This window comes from Trichechus manatus, unplaced genomic scaffold (assembly GCF_000243295.1).
Source record: "Trichechus manatus latirostris isolate Lorelei unplaced genomic scaffold, TriManLat1.0 scaffold00040, whole genome shotgun sequence".
In the NCBI taxonomy this organism is placed as follows: Eukaryota; Metazoa; Chordata; class Mammalia; order Sirenia; family Trichechidae; genus Trichechus; species Trichechus manatus.
This window is the reverse complement of record NW_004443976.1, coordinates 12,477,913-12,503,179: the sequence shown is the minus strand read 5'-3', so window position 1 is coordinate 12,503,179 and position 25,267 is coordinate 12,477,913. Positions and strand designations below refer to the sequence as shown.

The window sequence follows — 25,267 nt, the reverse complement described above, 5'->3', positions numbered from 1 at the left end:
GACCCTATTTTTTCTTCTATGATCTTTATAGTTTTGGGTTTTATATTTAGGTCTTTGATCCATTCTGAATTAGTTTTTGTGTATAGTGTGAGGTATGGATCTTGTTTCTTTTTTAAAAAAGTGGACATTTAGTTTGAAATCAAAAGTTATTCTCACCACAATCAGTTAAGATGATTACTGTCTGTTTCTACTCCAGCTTCCTTTTGTATGGGGGCTTTTGTATGGGGGCTTTTTTAAGGTGGCTAAGAAGTTAGGTTGGAAACACATTTGGCTTGAGATGAGAGGGTTATCAGTATGTGATTCATTTGCACAAGTGTGTATCCTTATTGCTGGCCAGCCCAGCAAAGGAATGGCTTCCAGGAGTAATCCTGCCACCCACTGTGCAGACTAACCAGGGGTAACACCAACGTGGGACATGATCATGTCCTGAAGCAACAAAAAAAAAAAAAAACCCAAGCCCATGCCATAAATTCTGACTCATGTGTTAGAGAGTAGAAGTGTGCTCCATAGTGTTTTCTTGGCTGTAATCTTTATAGAAGCAGATTGCCAGGACTTTCTCCTATGGCACTTCTGGGTGAGTTAGAACCACCAACTTTTAGGTTGTAGTCTAGCCATCCAGGGACCAGGAAAAGAGAATAAACATACTAGAGGCAAAACGGAATTAGGATTCTCTTCTCTCTAGAGAACCCTTTGGGACAGTTCTACTCCTCCTATAGGGTCGCTATGAGTCCGAATCCACTTGACAGCAGCGAGTTTTCTCTCTATAGAAAATGACTTCATAAAATCTTTGTTATATGAAGAAGCAAACAAAGAGTATGCAGTCAGAAAAAATGAGGGAAAAACGTATTTCAGAATGTGTTAGAAAATTAATTAAAATATATCATTTCCCTGGATTTTGTGATGGGTATGGCGGCTTTCAGCTTTTTAAATTTGTGATTTTTGTCTAATTTAAAATTATATTTATATAAATTATATATAGAATTTAAAATTGTATCTGATTTTGTATTTTTTCCCAAAGAGGGTTCCCTAAAATTGTGTACACTTTCAGCCCCATATAACTTGGATTCATCCCTTTGGCTCTAGGAAATAAGTGCAACTGAAAGACTGATTATATGACCCGTTTGCATTTCTGGAAAATTATATTGTCAGATGTTTTACAGTAAAAGAAGACTTAGCAGAAACATCAAAGAATATGAGGCAACTTTTTAAATGAAGCAATTATTAACTTCAGAAGAAACAAAAGTTGTGCAAGAAAGGAAATGTAATCAGATTGTACTACCTGGCTCAGCAATAACAATATATACACAGCCATGAGTAACAAAAATTATGAATTAGGATTTAAATAAAAATGAGTATGGACTAAATTGGAAGATTTTACCTCGTCTACATAACAGGAAGTGAGTAAGTAATGTCTATAATTAGTAAGTAGATACTATGTGTATTATTTAGAAATATGGATGTCAATACTGGAAGAAACAGCTGAAACATTGCTTAGTTATAAACCAGCAGCTAAAGGGAGTCAGCCAGGTGATGATTGCTTCTTGCCCTGTAAAACTTTAAATTCCATGTATTATTATTACTTTCATAACTTTTTTTATTTAATGCCAGTCATGCACTTTTTTTGGTTAAGTTTTTTTTTTTTTTAATTTATTGTGCTTTAGGTGAAACTTTACAGAGCAAATTAGTTTCTCATTAAACAATTAATACACATATTGTTTTGTGACATTGGTTGCCAATCCTGCAATGTGTCAACACTCTCCCCTTCTTGACCTTGGGTTCTGCATTTTCATTCTGCCAGCTTTCCTGTCCCCTCCTGCCTTCCGGTTCTTGCCCCTGGGCTGGTGTGCCCATTTAGTCTTGTATACATGGTTCAGCTATGTGTATTATTCTTTGTTTTATGGGCTTATCTCATCTTTGGCTGAAGGGAGTCATGTACATTTTGAAGGAGTAGTTCTAGAAAATTTTGCAACTGAAAATTGGGAAGTCTTGACCCAGCACAAGCTTACAAGCAAAAATTGCTTGAAACATTATACACCCACTCCTCTAGACATGGTTAGGTTCCAAAGACCTGGTCGTTATACGAAAAACGGCGTTATACAAAACTGAAGGATGATCACATCAGATCACAAAAGAGAGGATGATTACATCACCACATAACCTCCAAATTACATAGTTACATAACTGCGGAACCACTGAGAATCATGGCCCAGACAAGCTGACACATAACCTTAACTGTCACCGCCAGTGTTACCCTTGCCTCCCGTCTTGGCGTTCGTTACTACCAGATGTACATCGTTAAAGTGCAAAATAGTTGGATAGTAGATTTTTTACTATTGTCATAAATGCAAAATGTCGGATAATGACATAATCAATAATATATGCACAAACCAACAAAATGGCAACTACTTGTCCACCATAAAGAATGGTTAAGTCATATATGGTACATCCACAGTGTGGAATTCTCTACAGCTGCTAAATTCAATGTCAAATAATGGCATTGATTAGAACAATGTCCACATAACACTGTACAGGGAAAAAAGCAAGTTCCATAATGATGTATATATTGCATTGCATATATGCATGTGCACAGGAATGGTTCTGGTGAACTCTGGGGAAAAGTGGGAGCAGTAAGGGAAGGACTTTCAGTGTGAGTGTGTGTGTGTGTGTGTGTGTGTGTGTGTGTGTAACTTGGAATTTCTTTTACTAATGAAGATGGCACAGGACTGGGCACCGTTTCATTCTGTCATACATAAGGTCACCAGAGTGGGGGCCCACTCAAGAGCAACTAACAACAACAAACATATTACTTTCTGTAATAAAAAAATAAAAATTCTAATTCTTTAAAGATCTTTTTTTAAGGTCAGTCTCAGAATGATTTTGGAATGTGGAGTTTACCCAATGTGGAAATTGTTGGAGACATCCTATGCTGAAGATAACTGTTTTGGGTCAAAAGGAGGCTGAAAACAGAGGAAGCAGCTGTCTTACCAACTCTCCTCCTCTTACCAAACATTTCTCACTGACCTTGCCAAGGAGAACTTCGCCAACCCTGCCTGCAGTTTCCGGGCTGGGAGTGAAGGAGTGGAGCCAGGGTGCTTCCTGCCACCACTTCTGGAGGAGACCCCACTACAGGGACAGCTGCTTCCCTCAGGAATCCTCGGGCCTGGCTGACCCTCCAGCCCCGCCCAGCCCGCTCCTTCCTGGCGTGCCTTGTCAGGGCACTTACTGTCAGGAAGCAAACCTTGTCTCTCCAGACCCTCTCCTCCCCAGTTTTCTGCATCTACATCTTCCATTTCCAAATAACCAGGCACACACACAGATTTTCAAGATTTGGTTCTTCTTTTTCTACTCCATTGCGGAGGCTGAAAATTTTCATAATTACAACGAATTGTGGAAGGACAGGGGTCTGAGGCCCTTAACCACCTCTCATCCTCCCTCAGCCCCTCCCCATTCCCCTGACTCTATTCTTCTTCGTTTCTTCAAAACTCTCAGCAGAGAAGGGGGCGGGAGCTGTAGGGTAAAGTGGGTGGTGCAGGTTCAAGACTTGCGGTCAGAGTCTCCCAGCGGTGTGGTTCTGCTTGGTCTCACACACCCAGCGGTGCATCTGTTGGCACAAATCGTCATTCCAGTGGCCATCCGAGAGGATTTCGACGCAATCTTCATTTCCTCCCACCTCGTGCCCCTGCCAGTTGTCCGGCTGAGTGTAATCCCAGTTCCTAAGAAGGCAGGGTGGAACTCCAGTTCTGATCCCCCACTCATCCCTGACTGACCACCAGCCCCACCCTCACCCCCACCCCAGAAAAGCACAGCTTGGGAGGGGCCCAGGGAGCAGGAGCTGCAGCCTTAGAGGTTGGCAGTCTCCGGAGGAGAGAGTTAGGGAGTTTGGTCCCTGAGGGGTCGAGTGGGTGTAGAGTGGGGCAAAAGTCCAGATGGCTGTCCTCCGGTCAGACTAAGGCAGATACAAAGAGGGGGGTCACTTACTTGTAGCCATTCTCATAGTCAGTACCATCCGCCCACTTCCAGGAGCCACCACTGTTGGTGAGCCCTATCCAGGTATGAAAGGATCTCGAGTGTTGTAGAATGAATTTCTGGGAAAACAGGTGGGAGGAAAGTTTTAGTACTTTCCACCCTTATCCTTCTCAGCTTTCACCAGCCTGATCTCCCCCCGGGCTGAAGCAGCAGCTCCCAACATGACTAGTTTATCTTGCTTTTTCTTTTGTAACCATAACTATTGTTTAGTGAACATTTACTGAGGCTAGGAGTCCCTGGCTGGCACAAACAGTTAAGTGCTTGACTGTTAGTGGAAAGGTTGGCAGTTCGAATGCACCCAGTGGTGCCTTTAAAACCCTATGGAGCACAGCTCCACTCTGACACATGGGGTCACCATGAGTCTGAATCAACTTGGTGGCAACCAACAACAACAACAATTCCTTATGCAGAGTCGCTGGGTGGCGCAAACAGTTATCACAACCAAATGAAAGGTTGGAAGTATGAACACACCCATAGGCACCTCAGAAGAAAGGCCTGGCAATTCCAAAAGATCAGCCGTTGAAAACCCAGAGGCGCACAGTTCTATTCTGACACACGGGTTTTTGTTTTGTTTTTAGGCCTTGTGCTAAGTGCTTGACAAGGATTGTCTCATTTAATCCTCATACAAGCCCTCTAAATTGGATGCCGTAATGAGTTACATTACAGAAAAGGTTAAGGCATTAACTCATGGTGTTGGTAGAGCAACAGAGCCAAGCCCAGTGCCTGAGCTTCTGAACACACTTGGTTCACAGCCCTAACCCTGTCCCCTGCTTCATTCCCAACTCATGGCAGCTACCCCAACTCTGGTCTTCGGCCCACAACTTCAAACTCGTGGAATCCTGGCTCTGGTTCCTGCCTTTGCTGCCCCCATGAGCTCACGCCCCTCTAAAGGAGCTCAGTGTCAATCATCTCTCAGGTACATCTGCCCCCGTTGTTTCTGTTTCTGTGTGTGGTTGTCATTTTTTGAGGTTTGCCAGGCCCCAAAGCTTCCAGGCTTGGATCCACTGCCCAGGGCCCCAGTGGGACCACACAGGGTCTGGCAGTCTATGCTGAAAGTAGGAAGATGCCCTGTTCTCAGGGTGAAAGTGGTCTGTGAGCATACACACGGCTCCCAGGGCTCACGCACACCCCCTAGTACAAGAGCCCCTCCAAGTGGCTTTCTCTTACAGATCTGGCTGTTCCTGGGAACCCGAGGCCCATGGTTTGGGAAGGTAGTGAGAAAGGGAGTCACCTAGTTTTATAGAGGAAGCAGCATGGGCCATTTCTTTGATATAAATCTCTCTCTATATATATATATATATTTATACGCTTTACTGGTCTTGCTTCTCTAGAGAACCCAGCCTAAGACAGGTGTTGTCCAGTCGGTTCCAAGTCATAGCGACCCTAAGTACAACAGAATGAAATACTGCCCGGTCCTGTGCAATCCTCACAATCGTTGTTATGCTTAAGCCCATTGTTGCAGCCACTGGGTCAATCCATCTCGCTGAGGGTCTTCCTCTTTTTCACTGACCCTCTACCAAGCATGATGTCCTGCTCCTAATAACATGTCCAAAGTATGTGAGATGAAGTCTCGACATCCTTACTTCGAAGCAGCACTCTGGCTATACTTCTTCCAAGACAGATTTGTTTGTTCTTCTAGCAGTCCATGGTATATTCAATATTCTTCAACAACACCATAATTCAAAGGTGTCAGTTCTTCTTCAGTCTTCCTTATTCATTGTCCAGCTTTCACATGCATATGAGGCAATTGAAAACACCATGGCTTGGGTCACACACACCTTAGTCCTTAAAGTGACATCCTTACCTTATAGGTAAAGCAAAATATGTTTGTAATCACTCTATCCCACCACTCATCTGTCAGTTAGTCATACTGTGGTGGCTTGCGTGTTGCTATGATGCTGGAAACTATGCCACTGGTATTTCAACTGCAAGCAGGGTCACTCATGGTGGACAGGTTTCAGCATAGTTTCCAGACTAAGACAGACTAGGTAGAAGGGTTTGGGGATCTGCTTCCGAAATCAGACAATGAAAACCTTATCGATCACAGCAGACCATTGTCCAATATAGTACTGGAATATGAGCCCCCTGAGTGGGAAAGCACTGCACGATAGTCACAACTATGGACTCAAACATGCCAATGATCATGAAGATGGCACAGAACCAGGCAACATTTGGTTCTGTTGTACAAAGGTCACCATGAGTAGAAGCTGACTTGACAACGACAAATTCCCCTGCTAGAGACTGATGCATAGTAAACAGTTGATAAATAGGTTCTGGTCTCTGATCACGTGGTTTAATTACTGTGGCATTATAATACTTTTAAATTCATATATAGCAAAGGCCTCATAGCCCCCGCAGTTCTGAGGCAGGATGTAGCAGTGAAAAGCTCCACCTAAAGAGGCAGAGTGGATCTGACGTCTAGCTCCACCATGACTTACTAGCTGCATGGCAAGTTACTTAACCTCTGTGCTCTTTAATGTCCTCATCTCTAAAGTAGGGATAAAGTCCCTGGGTGGCACAAATGGTTTGTACTTAACTGCTAACCTAAAGGTTGGCGATTCAAACCCACCCAGTGGCTCCGAGGGAGAGGAGGTCTGACCATCTGTTTCTGTTAAGATTACAGCCAAGAAAATCCTATGGAGCAGTTCTACTCTGTACCACATGGAGTCACCATGAGTTGGAATCAACTAACAACCCTGTGGCAACAACTAACAACAACAACAACAAAGTAAAGGATAATAAGAATGCCACCCACCTAGAATTGTTGTGAGGATTAAATAAGTGAATATATGCAAGTGTCTGGTACACGGTAAGTATACAGTAGATGTTACCATTATTACCTTCCTTTTACAAAAATGTTTTGCCTATTCTGGAGCCCTGGTGGCACAGTGGTTAAGAGCTTGGCTGCTCATCAAAAGGTCAGCAGTTCGAATCCACCAGCCGCTTGCTGGAAAACATATGGGGCAGTTCAACGGGTTTGCAAGGACCCAGGAGCTTGTTGCAGGCATGTCACGGGAAATCCTGGCCAGGGACAGATTAACCAGGAAGCAAGGTACGCACGGGCTTACCTTACTTTTTCATTGATGTGGTGAAATTGTGCACTACAGATTAGTAAGTAAGCACAAGTAAGCCCATGCGTACTTTGCTTGCTGGGTAAGCTGTCCTTGATTCCTGGCCCATCCTGTTCCTTTCACCTAACTGACCACCATATCATGAGGTTGAGCACACGCCAACAGGGAACTCTCAGCACCTCAACTTTGCTCTCTGTCCAAGTCCTGGACCTTTCCATTCATCCTGTCTCACATTTGGCCTCCTGGCCTGCTCCTTATCACGAGGACACCTGGCTTGTCCCTTTGTAAGAGCTGCTGGCTGCAATCTCCCACCTCTTAGAAATGGCTGCTCCACTATGAACCTCCCAGAGCTTCACTAGACTTCTACTTTTGGACTCTTCCTTAGGTTAAATTTAAAAAGCAAGCCTGGTCCAGCCTCCTAGAGCCTGCTTGCCGAAGGGTTTCTTCCTACCTTTGGGAAGGGTAAGGTCCCTGGGTGGCACAAGGGCTTTGCAATTGGCTATTAACCTAAAGGTTGGCAGTTTGAGCCCACCTAGAGGCACCATGGAAGAAAGGTCTGGTGATGTGCTTCTGAAAAGATTACAGCCAAGAAAACCCTGTGGAGCAGTGCTAGTTTGTAACACATGGGGTTGCCATGAGTCAAAATTGACTCACTGGCAACAGGTTTGGTTTTTGGTTTTGGTTGGGAAGGGTATGGGCTCACCTGCTCCTCCCTGGAGTTGATGACGACCAGGTGGGCATCCTCCAGCTGGCAGTACTTGTCAGCCTCAGGCCAGGTCTTTCCAGAGCGAGAAAACCAGTAGCAGCTGCCTTCATGTTCCATCCAGTTAACAGGGCAGCATTTTGTGCCTAACGGTGAGGGGGCAGAGGGCCATGAGATCCATTGGAGTGGGTATGTGCGACAGCGCTGGAGAGCCCCCCGCCCCTACCATTGCTCTGGAGGAATGTTATATGACACTCCAGGATGCGCAGATCTAGCGGGTAGTGCTTCAGGTGAAGGAGCAAGTTGGCGTGATCTAGGAGAACAGATGGACAGACGGTGAAGTGGATAGAGACCGTATGGGTTCCCATCCACCAGGATCGGGCACAGGAGCCCAGCCTTTGGCTGGGGACACACACACTCACAATCCAGGGAGGGGTCTCTGACCTGATTTCAGGTCCTCGTTCTCTTTCTCCAGCTTGGCTTCCAGAAATGTCACCCTGTCACTCACGTTGACCCCTGAAAGAGAGAAAAGCTAAATTGTTTTCCCTAGATTCTGCTTCTTAACATCCCTACACCCTCACTGCTACTGGGGCAATGGTCCTGGCCACCATCACCTTTTCCTGGGCATTTCCAAGGTCCACCCCCTGGTCTCCCTGACTCCGTTCATTCTCCCTACACCTCCAAAGTGGTTTTTCTGAAGCACAGACCTGATCAGCTCACTCTCGTGCTTAAGTCCCTCCAATGGGCCCCCATTTTCTCAAATAAAGCCTCACTTAAATAGCATGGCTTTCTTGCATGACTTGGTCCCCACACGCCTCTCTGGCCCACCCCTCCCCACTCTCCCCAGCCACACCAGAATTGACAGCTCATAATGTGGGCAGTGGTTTTTCGAACCTCCTGGTCATCAAAATTCTGTTCTCTCCACCTGGAGCTTAACCTCCATCCTCTTCACCTGCCCAACTCCTAGTCATCCTCCAAGACCCCTTGGCTCAGGAATCTGCATCCCTGGGAGCCTTGCCCAGTGTCTCAGGCTGGGTTCTCTGACCCAGTCTTCACCTCCATTACCCTGAACATGCCTCGATTGCAGTCCCCAGATCAGGCACTGTGACGAGTAGATCTGTGTGGATAAATAAGTGCCTAAACAATCTAACCCACCCCTTACCCCACTGCTGTCGGGAGAGCACCCACTCACCATGGAAGCTGAGAGCCCGGACCTCCATCAGGGTGGTTGCTGAGAAGTTGTTGAGAGTTTCTTTGAGGGCCCGCAGCTCCATGTGCAGCTGTGTGCCTTGTCGGGAGACAATGGGAACAGGACAAGGTGGAGGGGGCTGTGTCCCTATGACAACCCTACCACTGTCAATGCAATGTCCCCCTCACCACTCCATCACTGTCTTTACCACTGTTGTTGTTAGCTGCCATCAACTCTACCTCTGACTCATGATACACCACGGGATGGGACTTTGTGCTCCATAGGGTTCTCACTGGGTGATTTTTGGAAGTAGATCACCAGGGCCTTTCTTCCTAGTCAATCTTAGTCTTGAAGCTCCACTGAAACCAGTTCAGCATCATAGCAACATGCAAGCCTCCACTGACAGACAGGTGGTGGCTGCACATGAGGTGCATTGGCCAGGAATTAAACCCAGGACTCCCGCATGGAAGGTGAGAATTCTACCACTGAAACACCACTGCCCCCCACTCCATCACTGACCCCTATCTTGGCCCCCATCACTGCCCCATAACCACCCTCATCACCTCCCCAATTGCTTCCTCTGTCATTGCCCTTCACCCCTACCCAGTCACTTCCCTCAGTTATTCCTGCCAATATCACTGCCCCATCACACCCCATCACATTGTCTCCATCTCTTCCCCTGCCATCATTCTCATTGCTCTCATCACTGCCCCACCACTGCCCCATCACTGCCCCCAGTGTAATACTCACTTTGGGACCCAATCATACAGATGACCACCAGCAGCAAGACATTGAAGCCCAGGGCAAGCAGACTGAGGCGGGTCCGGGAGCAGAAATGCTGCAGGAAGGGCTTGGGGGGAGGCGTCCCTGCAGGAGACAGGGTGTCAGGAGAAGGAAGGGGTGTCCAAAGGACAAGGGAGCTAGAGAGTGAAGCATAGCAGAAGCAGACAGGGTACAGAAGTCTGAGGAAGCATGACCCAGGGTTGAGGGAAGGACACTCAATGAGCAGAGGATTGTTGGAGGATTCAGTGGGCTTTGACCAACAGCATCCGGGCTGTGTACACACAGACATGCCCAGACACCCTTGCACACACACACATTTACACATTTGCACCCACATGAACATGTACAAATGTACACACGCACCTACACAGGTGCACACAACACACATGCATATGGATGCACGATATCCACATCCCTATGTGCAAATTCCTGCTCTTAGAGCTGGGGAACAGGGACACACAGAGGTGGCCAGGGGGCAAGCCTGATCCTTATGGACATAGGTCCTGAGAAAGGAGGTCTATGAGTGCGTTTTTCCTCCCGCCCAACCATCGTGAGGGGCCCTAGATCACCTCTGGCCTTCTTGGCCTCTGCTCTTCTGACTGCTTGACTGGGGTCCCTAGAGGCTGGCCCCTGTGTTCCTCTTAGGCTCCTCAGCTTGGCCCCTCTAACAAGGCCAGGACTGGAACAGCCCCTCCCCCTGAAAGTCCACTGGGATCCTCAAGTCCAGATCATTTCACCATAGACCACTCCTCAAGGGCCATTCCCCAGATTCCATCCTCCTCCTCATCTCCCACCACTCAGAGCCTCCTCTCCCCAACTCCCTCTGCCCTTGCTCCTCCAGCAACCCTAATTCCATTTAAACTCTCTCCCTTTAACCCTCAGCCATCACGCAGGAATCTCCTCTTCCCCTTGATCAGCCTGAACCCTGACCACACACACACATTCACACATACTGTTACACACATTTTTCATACTATCTCACAGAAACACATACACATTCTAATGTTCTCACACACACCAACACACATTCCTCACTCACACTCACACCCGCATTAACACACACATTCTTTCTTGCACATATACACACCCTAAGACACACATTCCCCCAAACACCTACACTCACTCACACACACTTACACCCACATCTCCACACACACAGCTGCCTCATCCCCCCTGCCTTCTCTTCAGGCCTGGAGGAAGGACTGTGCTCCGGTCCCTGAGCTCCTGCATTTGCACTATCCCCCTACAGACAAAACGCTTCCTCAGATTCTGTGGACTTCTCTCTCTCCTTGTCGCTATCACACTCAGCCACCACCACCCCCAGGTGAGGGAGGGGCCCAGAATCATCCTCAGTTCCTCTCCTGCTACCATCCTGGGTTGGATACGATCACTGAAAGTGACCACCCACAACCTTGACCTACTCATTCTAATGACTGTCACCCGCCTCCACTTCAGCCCCACTCAGGACCCTATCTTAGCCCCAGAAGCCCTGCCTTTGATGCCCTGACCACCAACTCTGAGCACAGCCCAACCCCACCCCACCATCGCTCACAATCCCCCCACCCCCAGCAGCTCCCCCAACCATGTCTTCCTCACCCAGGCAGGACTCCATGGCTGAGGCCCCAACTGCTTTCTTTAGTCCTGTCCACTCAGCAGGCTCTTGTCCAGCTGCCCAGCCTGACCTGTAAACCCCCAGCTCTGGGTCAGCCCAGCAACAGGTCTCTGTGTTTCTACCCTGAAACCAGACAGCCCACAGGTGTATTCCAGCTTGCCACCAGCTAGCTCTGAGACCAGGCACAAGTCATTCAACTTCTCAGCACCTCAATTTTCTCCTGTGAAAATGGGGACAACAACAGTACTTACCTCATCGGTTGTTCTGAGAACTAAATGAGTTAAAACACATGAAGTGCTACTTAAGTAAGTTTGAAAGGAAAAGAGTCTCTCCCAGATAGAGAAACAGGGACCAGACTTGCCCTCCCACCCAAAACAACCAAAGCAAAAGTAGAAACAACCAAAGCAAAAGTAGAAACAACCAAAGCAAAAGTAGACAGACATAAGAAAAAACAGTTGTCAAGACACTAGACATCAGTCAACAAAAAACAACGATTTCCAAGAGCTGGGAAATAAACAAGGTGAGCCCTATGATTGTCCTGGCTTACTGCTTGGAGAAAGTTTTCAGGGCGGGGGATCCACACAGAGCCCGGCAGACTTCCTGGGTTGAGGAGACAGAGCTGAGAGTCTGGGGAGACCAATGTGGCTAGAGTTCACAGGACAGAGCACAAGAGAGGAGAAAGCTGCACAGAGAGAGAACCTAGGAGATCTGCAGAGACTTCCCCTCTAGCAATCAGCTGAGTACTGAGTACTACATGTAAGGAAATTACTGAAGGCCAAGAAAAAAACAACCTGAAAAGATTAGGGAACAGTGGCTGCTGGCAATCATACAGAACCAGGAATAGTGCCTATTCCCACCAGCCAGACTGGAAAAACTCATAATCCTCAGGGCTTTGGGTAAAGTATCCCAAGGTCTTGCCTCAGCAGTGGAGTAAAATCAGCTTTGAACTGAGCACTGCTCTAGACCACCTAACAAATCACAAAAGCAAGACCCACAAGGATACATCTGATTCCAAGTAAGTTAACTGCACCCCACAACAAAGCTCAAGAATATTTAAAGGAATAAAAAAATGCTAAGCAGCCAATGAGATAAAATACACAATGTCTGGCATCCAATCAAAGATTACCAGGCACACAAAGAAACAGGAAAATGCAACTCACATGGGGAGATTAATAAATCAGTCAAAACTGGTACAGAACTGACTCAAACGTTAGAATTAGCAGACAAGGACATCAAAACAGATATCTATATTCCATACATTCAAAAAGTTAAGTAGAGACATGGAAGATATTCAAAAGTACCAAATGGAATATCTAGAGATACAAACTACAATGTCTGCAATGAAAAACACACTGGGTAGGAATAATAGCAAATTAGACAAGTAAAAAAAGATTAGTGAACTTAAAGACATAGCAATAATAACTATATAAAATGAGGCACTGACAGAAAAAAGAATCCAAAAGTGGAGAGAGCATCAGTGAGCTGTGGACCACTTGAAGTAACTGGAGTCTCCAAAAGAAAGAAGGAGAGAAAATATTCGACAAACAATTGCCAAAAAATTTCCAAATTTGATGGAAACTATAAATATGTAAAGTGCTGGGAAGATCGGAACATGGTACTGGTAAGCAATTGATAAATGTTAGCCAGCATGATGATGGAGTCCCCTGGGTGGAACAAACGGTTAAGCACTCAGCTGCTAACTGAAAGGTTGGAGATTTGAGTCTGCTCAGAAGAAAGGGCCTATGGTTTACTTCGGAAAAAACAGCCATTGAAAACCTTATGGAGCACAGTTCTATTCTGACACACACAGGGTCACCGTGAGTCAGAATTGACTCCACAGCAACTGGTTTACTGGTTTAACATGGTGACTACACCCTTCCAGGCACAGAGGCTGCTGGAGAGAAATGCACTGATTGGGGACACCACCTTGGACTTGCCCCTCAATGTTGTCCATCACTCCTCTTGAGTAAGCTCCATCTCCCATTAAATCCAAAGCTTCTGGACCACTAAGCTTCCTGCTCAAACTCTGAACCTCTTATGCTCAGAAAAGTTAGCAATATACAAAATTATATTTTTGAGTGTTCACTAGGTACCAGGCATCATGTGGGCACTGGGGATGCAGAGCAGAGCAAGACAAATGCGCTCTCTGCCCTGTGGAGGCTACTGCCTGACGGAAGGCCTGACAGCCCACTACACAGAGAGAGGAGGGGCCATCGATGGGAATGCCTGACCCTGCTGCCCTCCCCAGCTCCCACCCTGACCTGCAACAATACTAGCCCTGCCTAGGTCTGCCAGGCTTTTCCCCGCCCAGGCTAACCTATCCCCCTCTCTGAGCTCCACGTTCCAACCCCTCCTGTCTCCACAGAACCTTGCTCCATTACCAGCACTCACAAGACCTGACACTGCTCTCTTCCTTCTAGAACCACTCAGGCCTTTCTCACCTTGAAAACTTTGCCCAGACACTCAGATCTTCCATCAAGATTTGTTAGAGAAAGGAGGGGAGAGGGACCAGGAATCTTCCAAGACCTCTCTGTGCCCATTCACCTTCACACACTCACTTCTTGCTTGATCTGCATTCCTTGCACACACACACATACACACAGCACACATGGAAGAAAGAGAGGAGAAAACCATCCTCAGTTTCCTTTTATTCCGACACTCCTGAGCACACACCCTTTCCTGGGGTCCTGGGGTAGAGAGGAAAGTGGAGTTGGGACAAGCAGAGGCCTCAGCACCTCACACCTAGAGAGACTCGGTCCCTGTTCAAAGAGTGACTGACCAAAACCTTAGAGAGCAGAGCACCATCAGGAGCTAAGGCAGAGGTGGCACAAAGCCCCAGACACTGGACACTTGCCTTTCCAAAATGGATTTTCTCTTCTGAAATTCTGTCTGTGAGGGCCTGGCCCCTCACTTCTTCCCAGCTGGTGGTCATTTTCCTCAGAGTCCAGCTGCTGGATGTCTTGAAATTCCTTCGCCATGACGGGCCCAGGATTGGAGCCGGACCTGTGCTGTGTTGAGATTGCTTTTAGGGGTGAGCTGGGGCTGAGATTGGGGCTGGTGCTTGTGGTGCTTGTGGAGGCTGGTGATAAGGTCAAATCTAGGTTGAGGTGATGGTTTGGTTTGGATCTGAGTTTGGAGGAGACTGTGGGGCTGAGGTTTGAAATACAGGTGGGGACTACTCCCCTCTCAGGAGGTTGCTTGGGGCCTTAACTGGGGCCTTTAGCCTTTCCCCCTTACTCTTATGGGCCAAACCACCCATGTCTTCTCATTCAGCCCCCACTGCCACTGAACTAGTCTCCTTAATCCCAAGTATCTCCAGCCCCACCTACCTCCCCACAGTTGATTACCTGTTAAAGGTGTGGAGGTCGGACTCCTTGATCCCTCAGGCAGCCCAGGCTCCGGGATGAAGGGGGTTAAAGCCTGGAGGACTGGAATAGATGGTGTTAGACAGGAGAGGAGGGGGCTGGCCCGTGCAGGGCCCTGAGCCCAGTGTATCTGAGTGTCCAGGGTTTTTTTTACCTGGCATCTCCTGCCCCTGGGACTTTGGACAGTAAATAGAAGGGGAAATGGAGTTGGAACTCAGGCAAAGGCTGTTGGGGGTGGGGAATGGGAACTTCTCTGTCCTCGTCCCCAGAGAAGGGGGTCTCCTAGACTGTCTTGCCACCCACACATGCCAGTTGCCGCACTGTCATTTTGTGATTTGAGAGGTAGGGCCAGGCCAGGAGGGCCAGGGTACAGTTTTGCTGTTTCGCCTCTGCCCCTCCCCTCCTCACTTCCTGCCTCTAAATTTCTCAGGGTTGTCCAGTGACTCCAAACACTCCTACCAGGATCAAAGCGATCATTAACATAAGCTCAATGCCCCCTAAGCAAAAAAGGCACTCTTTCCCCCTCCTTATCACCCTGGTAACCACTAATAATCTTTAGGTTCTATATCTTTGCTTATTTCATATAAGTGAGATCATACAATATTTGTCCTTTTGCAACTGACTTATTTCGCTTAGCATGAATGATGTTTTCAAGGTTCATCCATGTTGTGGTATGCATCAAGATTTCATTCACTTTATGGCTGAGTAATATTCCTGTATATATATATATATATATATAAAATATATATATAATTTGCAAGACCAACGACTTCTTCATTGCGAACATATTTTTCAACAATGTAAATGGTTTCACCAGATGAAATACACAGGAATCAAATCGAATACATCTGTGGAAAGAGATGATGGAAAAGCTCAATATTATCTGTAAGAACAAGGCCAGGGGCGGACTGCAGAACAGACCATCAATTGCTCAAATGCAAGTTCAAGTTGAAGCTGAAGAAAATTAGAACAAGTCCAGGAAAGCCAAAGTACCACCTTCAGTATATCACACCTGAATTTAGAGACCATCTCAAGAATAAATTTGATGCATTGAGCACTAATGACCGAAGACCAGATGAGTTGTGGAATGACATCAAGGACATCATACATGAAGAAAGCAAGAGGTCATTAAAAAGACAGAAAAGAAAGAAAAGACCAAAATGGATGTCAGAAGAGACTCTGAAACTTGCTCTTGAATGTCAGGTAGCTAAAGTGAATGGAAGAAATGATGAAGTAAAAGAGCTGAACAGAAGATTTCAAAGGGCAGCTAGAGAAGACAAAGTGAAGTATTATAATGACCTGTACAAAGATCTGGAGTTAGAAAACCAAAAGGGAAGAACACACTTGGCATTTCTCAAGTTGAAAGAACCAAAGAAAAAATTCAAGCCTCGAGTTGCAATTTTGAAGGATTCTATGGGAAAAATACTGAATGACGCAAGAAGCATCAAAAGAAAATGGAAGGAATACAGAGTCACAGTACCAAAAAGAATTGGTCAACATTCAACTATTTCAGGAGGTAACTATGATCAAGAACTGATGGTACTGAAGGAAGAAGTCGAAGCTGCACTGAAGACATTGACGAAAAACAAGCCTCCAGGAATTGACAGAGTAACAATTGAGATATTTCAACAAATGAATGCAGCGCTGGAAGTGCTCACTCGTCTCTGCCAAGAAATTTGGAAGACAGCTACCTGGGCAACTGACTGGAAGAGATCCATATTTATGCCTATTCCAAAGAAAGGCGATCCAACAGAATGTGGAAATTATCAAACAAAATCATTAACATCATACTCAAGTAAAATTTTGCTGAAGATCATTCAAAAGTGGTTGCAGCAGTACCTTCACAGGGAGCTGCCAGAAATTCAAGCCAGATTCAGAAGAGGACATGGAATGGAGTATATCATTGCTGATGTCAGATGGATCTTGGCTGAAAGCAGAGAACACCAGAAAGATGTTTACCTATGTTTTATTGACTATGCAAAGGCATTCAGCTTGTGGATCATAACAAATTAAGGATAACATTGTGAAGAATGGGAATTCCAGAACACTTAATTGTGCTCATGCACAACCTATACATAGACCAAGAGGTAGTCATTCAAATAGAACCAAAGGATTCCACATGGTTTAAAAACAGGAAAGGTGTGCGTCAGGATTGTATCCTTTCGCCATACTTATTCAGTCTGTATGCTTAGGAAATAATCTGAGAACCTGGACTATATGAAGAAGAATGCAGCATCAGGATTGGAGGAAGACTCATTAACAACCTGTGGTATGCAGGTGACACAACCTTGCTTGCTGAAAGTTAAACGACTAGAAGCACTTCTGATGAAGATTGAAGACTACAGCCTTCAGTGTGGATTGCACCTCAATATAAAGAAAACAAAAATCCTCACAACTGACCAATAAGCAACATCATGGCAAATGGAGAAAATATTGAAGTTGTCAAGGATTTCATTTTACTTGGATCCACAATCAACACCCATGGAAGCAGCAGTCAAGAAATCAAATGTAGTACTGCACTGGACAAATCTGCTGCAAAAGACCTCTTTAAAGTGTTAAGAAGCAAACACGTCACTTTGAGGACTAAGGTGCACCTGACCCAAGACATGGTATTTTCAATCGCCTAATATGCATGCAAAAGCTGGACAATGAATAAGGAAGATCGAAGAAGAATTGATGTCTCTGAATTATGGTGTTGGTGAAGAATATCAAATATACCATGGACTGCCATAAGAACGAACAAATGTATCTTGGAAGAAGTACAGCCAGAATGCTCCTTAGAAGCGAAGGTGGAGAGTCTTCATCTCACGTACCTTGGACATGTTATCAGGAAGGACCAGATCCTACAGAAGGACATAATGTAAAGTAGGTGGTCATCAAAAAAGAGGAAGACCCTCAACGAGATGGATTGACACGGTGGCTGCAACAATGAGCTCAGGCATAACAATGATCATGAGGATGGTGCAGGACTGGGCGGTGTTTCATTCTGTTGTACATAGGGTCGCTATGAGTTAGAAGCCACTTAATGGCACCTACCAACAACTACATATATAACTCACAGATCCCGTTTGAATGTGTGAGTGAACAGGGGAGGGGGCACCACAGATTATCAGTTTTTAGGGCCCTCCCATGCCTTAGTCATAGTTCTTAAAAAAAAAAAAAACAGAATAGACACAGAGACACACAGAGGAAGATGCCATATGAAGGCAGACACACTCAGCAGATGCATCTACAAGTCCAGGAACTCCAAGGATTGCCGGCTACGAAAAGCTAAAATAGACAAAGGACCTGCCCCTAGAGCCATGTCCTGAATTCTGACTTCTAGTCTCCTAAACTGTGAGAAAAGGAGCTCTGGTGGCACAATGGTTAAGCACTCAGCTGCTAACCGAAAGATCAGTGGTTTGAACCCATCAGCAGCTCCTCAAGAGAAAAGACCTGGTAATCTGCTCGCTTAAAGATTACAGCCTAGGAAATCCTATGGGACAGTTCTACTCTGTCCTATATCTCGGGTCGCTATGAGTCAGAATCAACTCGATGGCACGAAACAACAACAAGCTGTGAGAAAATAAATTTCTGTTCTTTAAAGCCACCCCCTTGTGGTACTTTTTGTTACAGTAGCACTAGGTAACTAAGACACCACTTAAGCTTAGTGATGGTTTGTTATGCATCAATAGGTAACTGAAACAATATCTGCTTTTAAATACGTATGTATCCTTATAACATGTGTGGTGTAAAGGGTCTTGAAAGCAGCGACAGGAACAGACATGTACCCCAATGTTCACTGCTGCACTATTCACAATAGCCAAAAGGTGGAAACAACCTAAATACCCATGAACATACCTGGTGGTACATACAAACAAAGGACTACTACTCAGTGACAAAGAGAAATGAAGTTCTGATATATGCTACAACATGGATGGAGCTTGAAGACATTATCCTGAGTAAACTAAGTCAATCACAAAAAGACAAATACTATATGACCTCATATCATGGATTGAATTGTGTCCCCCAAAATATGTCTCAACTTGGTTAGGCCATGATTCCCAGTATTGTGTGGTTGTCCACCGTTTTGTGATCTGATGTGGTTATCCTGTGTGTTGTAAATCCTAACCTCTACGATGTTAATGAGGCAGGATTAGAGGCAGTTATGTTAATGAGGCAGGATTCAATCTACTGGATTAGACTGTATCTTGAGTCAATCTCTTTTGAGATATAAAAGACAGAATTGAGCAGAGAGGAGAGGGACCTCATTACTACCAAGCAAGAAGAGCCAGGATTGGAGAATGTTTGTTGGACCCAGGGTTCTTGCACTGAGAAGCTCCTAAGCCAGGGGAATATTGATGACAAGGACCTTCCCCCAGAGCTGACAAAGAAAGAAAGCTCTCCCCTGGAGCTGGCATCCTAAATTCAGACTTCTAGCCTCCTAGACTGTGAGAGAATCAATTTCTGTTTGTTAAAGCCATCCACTTGTGGTATTTCTGTTTTAGCAACACTAGACAACTGAGACATCTCACTTATATAAAAAGACAAGAACAGGCAAATGTATAGAGACCAAAGTTTATTAGTGATTACCAGGGGCAGGAGGGAGGGGGGAAAAGAGGAGTGATTGCTTATGAAGCGCTGAGTTTTGGTTTATAGTGGTGGAAAATTCGCACTGATTAAAGGTAATATTTGCACAGCCGATTGGCGGAATTGATGTCACTGAGTTGCACACCTGTAAACAGTTGAATTGGCAAATGTTGTGTGATACATATTTTTAAAACAAAAAAAAAAGGAGAAGAAGAGTAGTTGCTAAGGCTACTTACGTACAACCAAACACCTCATGGAATTTAGTTTCTTGGTTTGGAAGTTTAGGGCCATGGTTTCATGGGACATCACAGTTAATTGGCCTGATACAGTGTTCAGTGCTTTTGTTCTATCTCCTAGTTTGTTCCCTGGGGTCTTAAAAGCTTGCAAGTGGCCGTCCAAGGTGCAATAATTGGTCTCTATTTGCCTGGAGCAACAGAGGAAAAAGGAGAATCAGGAATAGGAGGAGGAAATAGAACGTGTGGCTTATTGCCTCCATGAACAACTGCCTCCTTTGCCATGAGACCAGAAGAAATGGATGGTGCCTAGATACCATTACTGAACACTTTGATCAAAGATTCTATAGAAGAATCCTGATCAAAAGAGGGAAAATTCAGAACAGAATTTCAAATTCTCATGGAATCCAGAGTTTCTGGAGCCATTGAGCCTAGATGAACCCCTGAAACTATTGCCCTGAGATAATCTTTAAGTCTTAAACCTTAAACCAAAAATATCTTCTGAAGTCTTCTTTAAACGAAATGACAGTCTAACTTAATTAGTAAAGAATGTCTGCCTTGAGCACTGTGCTCTTTTAAAGAACTATCTATATGGGATCATACTGACAACAGCAACTTGAAAGCTTAGATAGGAAGCTTAGCGGACAGTGAGTTTATGTCAAAGGGGGAGGAACAATTCAGAAAAGGAAGGTGAGAATGGTTGCACAACTTAAAGAATGTAATCAATGTCACTGAATTGTATATGTAGGAATTGTTGAATTGGTGTATGTGTTGCTATGTATATTTTCAACAACAATGAGTTTTTTTTTAGGAGCTACTATTATGGATTGAATTGTGTCCCTCCAAAATATGTGCTGTAAATCCTAACTTCTATGCCTGTGGTTATAATCCCATTTGCGAATGGGTTGTCTTTGTTATGTAAATGAGACAGGATTAGTATAGGGTGTGTTTTGAGTCAATCTCTTACAAGATTTAAAAGAAGCAGATTAAGCAAGCAGAGATGGGGGAAGTTAGATGCCAAGCCACGTGGAGACCTTCAAGGAACTACGAAGCAGAAGCTGAGGAGACAAGGACCTTCTGTTACAGCGGCACTAGATAACTAAGACAGCCACCAAAAATAAATAAATTAATTAAATAAGTAACGTAGTTTGTGTATATATATGTTCTTTACATATATATGTATAAATGGAACTTTTTTATGAATCTCATTTGTTTCTGGCTTTTTCTGCCCAAAAATAATTGTTTAAGAGTTATCCATGTTGTTATTTGTACATCTGGTTTGTTGCTATATATGTTGCTACATAGAATTCCCCTAATAATGAACCCTAGGTTGTTGCCAATATCCAACTATCACACATGATAAGTGTTCTCATCATGTTCCCATATGGACCTGGATGAAGATTTCTCTTGGAGATACTGTATTTTTATACACACCCTCTACGTTTGTTTTCCAACCACACCTGGTCCCCCTTGAGCTATTTTCATAAACACTGCTATACCAGTTTCTTTTTTAACATGTTGCTGCAAAAACAGTAGCATACTATGCTTACAAAAATAGCTTGCAGGGGGAAGGGAGATCATGGATGGCAAACAAATGTAGAAGGTACACGTTATTTGTGTAAAAATACGATATATCCAAGAATGAAATTGCTGGCTCACAGAATATTCTCACACTGAATTTTGCACACACACAGTTTTAAACTGAAAAGATCCTATCTGCAGTATTCTTTTTTAGTACAGTCTGTTTGTTTTCTTTTTTTGCTTGTGCAATGCAATTCTGACCCTAACTATCCAGAGTTAGGGCAAACTTCACAGGTTAAAGGCACAATCCTCCACAAGACTGCCCTCATTTTCAGAGATTCTCAGTCCACTCACACTTCTGACCAACTGGATACAAATCTGGGGGTTCCACTACCCTCTCAGGCTCAATAATTCACTAGAACAACCCACAGAATTCTGAAAGCACTATACTATGATTACAGTTGTTAAAAGAAAAATTATTAATCCAATAATCGAAATTTACTGAAGATTATTGAATATATAAAAGAATAATTTATTTCATAAGAATTAGCACAAAGCTGGTTCCTATGAGGTGGAGGTTAAAGGTGTCCCAAATGTCCAACTTTTTCAAACTGCTGTACCACTCCATCATTTCTAACACCGACTATTACCTACCCCCACCCTACCTCAGTACTCTCCCTCCTGTCTTTGGGTTTGATAATTCGATGTAATGCTCGCAGAACTCATGAACTGTACTTATGATTATGGGGTTTATGGGGGAAGTAACAGGTTATAACTTGGGATCAGGATCAACTCAGAAGTAACAGGAACAACTCGGGATACAGTTCTTGGATCAGAACGACTTCTTCTTGGCTGCTGCCGCTGGCCCTGCTCAGGGCCTTCTCCAGCAAGTGTTAACAGCTCTTAGCTTGGGTCACAAGCCCCATCACAGCCCTCCTGCACTACTATCACTCTTGCTGCTTCCACGCTGTCTCACATGTCTTCAGTGTTACAGTTCTTTCTTCTCTCTCTTTCCCTGTCTCCGTCTCAAACCTCTGTCAGGGAAACTGGTTATACAGCAAGCTCCTTATCAATTTCAAGGCGTGCCCCACCCCTAGCAAGACCAGGAACTAACCAATCCCCTACAAGGGTTCCATGTACCTTATTTGCATTAGCAAGCTCCCCAAGGATTCCACACACTTATTTGCATAGTCCCAGACAATCATTTAATGGGAGACCTTGGCTAGAAAGGCCATATAAAAGGGATTCATTGCACCACAACATATGATTTGCAAATCAGGGTAACATTTCAACTAGGGAGTCAAAAATGTTGCGAATATGAGAAAACCTCCAAAGCTTCTTACACCCCATCTTAACTACATTGCCATTGAAAAGGGTCAGAATAAAACTGCTAAAACAATTTTCAGTCAGGAAGGATTTTCATACAACATTGTCTTGAAGAAAAATTAAAATAATTACTGATTTACCCTAAAACGTGTCTCTACTCTGAGTTTTGGAGTCTGTTTCTCAGAACTGTAGATGCACGTAGATAATTCTTCAAAAGAGTGTCATGGCTAAGGTAACATGATCGTCACTAAGCTGCTTACTGGACTATTGTTTGACTTTAGGTGACTTTAGGAAATCAGTTTTCTCAAGACTGAAGATCCAAAAGAAAATCTAAGGGCAATAGCCTGGGTGGGTTACCTCAACCTCCATGGACCCCAGAAATCTGGATTCCAGGAGAATTAAAACTGTTTCTCACAGTTTTATTATATTAAAAAAGGCTACAAATTAGAATTGAGCAGAAGAGACACGTAAGGCGATGTCTACAGAGCCTAAATCGGAGACTTCTGTGTCTTCTCCCCATGGAGTCAGGAAGTGTCCCCTCCTGACACATCAATATATTGTCAGTCAGGGCAACTCACTCGAGCTTCAGTGTCCAGAATTTTTATTGGGGTTTCATTACGTAGTCATGATTGATTGAATCATTGGTCACGTGATTGAATTCTATCTCCAGCCCCCACCTTGAGTCACTTCATTAGCATAAACTATCAGCTGTGATCTGAGGCTGGCTATGAATAACAAAGCCACTGCAATCACTGGGAAAATTCTAAGGATTTAGAGGTTACCTTCCAGGAACTGGGGACAAAAGCCAAATTATTCAGGTAAAGTTAATTCTTCACCCCACAGCTTACCTCGACCTACCTCCCACAACGCCACCCTTTCACTCATCCTCCATCGATGTCTCCTCTATGATAAGGTTAATAACCTAGGAATTATCTTACTGTTTTATCTCTGCTATTAATGTTTCATCATGTTCCTGTATGTGCCTAGGCAAGAATTTCTCTGGGAAGTATATCCAGGAGTGAAATTTCTAGGTCACAGAGTATTCTTATACTTAATTTCACTAAGCACTGCCAGACTGTTTTCCAGAATGGCTGTGACCATTGACACTCCCACCAGCACTATATGAAGGATCTCTTTTCACTGTATCCTTACCAGTACTTGGCATTATTTAATTTCAGTATGCCAATCTGATGGCATCTCATTGTTCTTTTATTTTGCATTTCTGGTGTGAAAGAAAAAAATTAATAACAGACATCTTACTTTGATTTTAAGGTTTTTTATAATTTTTCTTACCCATGAAACCAAAGATTAACCATAGAAAAGCCTGACTTATACTGCAAGAGTATTGACTTTTTTTCCACCAGAAACTGCTCTGCAGCATTGTAAATGTATCTTTTCCAGCTAGAAAAAAAAACCATTACATTGTGATTTCATGAAAAAGATGGTGGGCTTATTTAATTTAAATTTCAAGCGGTCTCATGGTGGCAGGTGGGTGGAGGACCAAATCTTCAGGAAATACCCTTCCAATGCTAACTCAGTAACCCTTAAGTACGCGGGCACCATGGAAACTTATATTCACTAAGAAAATAAAATAAAGTTTCTGTGAAATCTCCAGTCTTAGGGAGTGTTTCTTTTTCATTTTTTCCTTCACTTAGGAAGCTGTGCTCCTCCAAATTTGTAAATTGTTTACTAAATTATGAAACAATCAAGTATTATATTATTGTTTTGAGATAATTCAAAAGTTTATTTTTTAACAGTCGTAACTGGCCTATTTTGGGCCACTTGTTAGAAGCAAAATGATCTTCCTACAAGCATATAGAATGACTGCTCGGATAAACCTTATGTTTCAATTTCTTTGAGTTCTGATTATTTTTTAACACTGGTTAATATTGAATTTGAACATATATGTTTGTTAATAATTCAGATTTCCCTCTGTATGAATTGCTTTTCATATCCTTTACCCACTTATTTACTGGTTGAATTTACCTTGTTGATTACCCAGACCAGTTGTCTTTGACTTTGACTCATGACAACCCCATGTGTCAGAGTAAAACTGTGCTCCATAGGGTTTTCAATGGTTGATTTTTTTGAAGAAGATTGCCAGGCCTTTCTTGCAAGGTGGCTCTAGGTGGACTCAAACTTACAACCTTTTGGTTAGCAGCTGAGTATGTTAACTATTTGAACCACCCAGGGACTCCTGGTTAGCCAGAAGTTCTTGCATATGTTAGATGCTGTTCCTTTGACTGTTTGACTGTTTCAGATGTTGAGTTACCTTCTCCCCATCTGTTTACTGCTGTTATCACCCCTCAGTCTGGAGGGGTGAGGGCAGAGTAGTCACCAGGACCTAGAGATAGGGGCTGTGGGGAGGGGGCTGTCTGGCAGGAGCAGTCACTTCCAGTTGAGGGGATCAGTCAGCCCACGGCATCCCCTCAGAGGGGACAAAAGGAATAAACACGAGACCTCACTCTCCACCCTCCCTCCCATCTCCAGCTAGTGCTTCCCATTGGCCAAACCCAGTAAGACGCCAGAGGGCAGGGGAATCTATTGGTGCCTTCAAGCTTCCAAGGGAAGTTTTTTCAACCTAGATTTGTAGAGTCAAGTGATGTGGGGATATATGCCATTTAAACATGGCTGTACTATTGACAACTGCAGTCCCCACAGGCCTCTATGCTGCACAGCATGTTGAGACTTGTCCCCAACATGTTGAGACTTGTCCCCAACATGTTGAGACTTGTCCCCAACATGTTGAGACTTGTCCCCAACATGTTGAGACTTGTCACGACTTGTTTTCCCAAACCTATTGTCCTTTTACTGATTGGCTTGTTTACCTGAATTCCTTCTCCCTTGCCCGCACCCAAAGCCCATTGTT

General features: G+C 44.3%; 1 protein-coding gene across 1 annotated transcript; it reads right to left on the bottom strand.

Moving 5' to 3' along the window:
- Positions 1 to 3,547: 3,547 nt before the first annotated feature.
- LOC101358664 (asialoglycoprotein receptor 2) lies at positions 3,548 to 14,362 on the bottom strand. Its single transcript, XM_004376222.1, has 8 exons — positions 14,239 to 14,362; positions 9,740 to 9,856; positions 8,993 to 9,088; positions 8,245 to 8,316; positions 8,027 to 8,113; positions 7,801 to 7,946; positions 3,979 to 4,085; positions 3,548 to 3,713 (listed from the first exon to the last, which is right to left on the bottom strand). The coding sequence occupies exons 1-8, from the start codon at positions 14,360 to 14,362 to the stop codon at positions 3,548 to 3,550; spliced, it is 915 nt and encodes a 304-aa protein (XP_004376279.1).
- Positions 14,363 to 25,267: the final 10,905 nt, after the last annotated feature.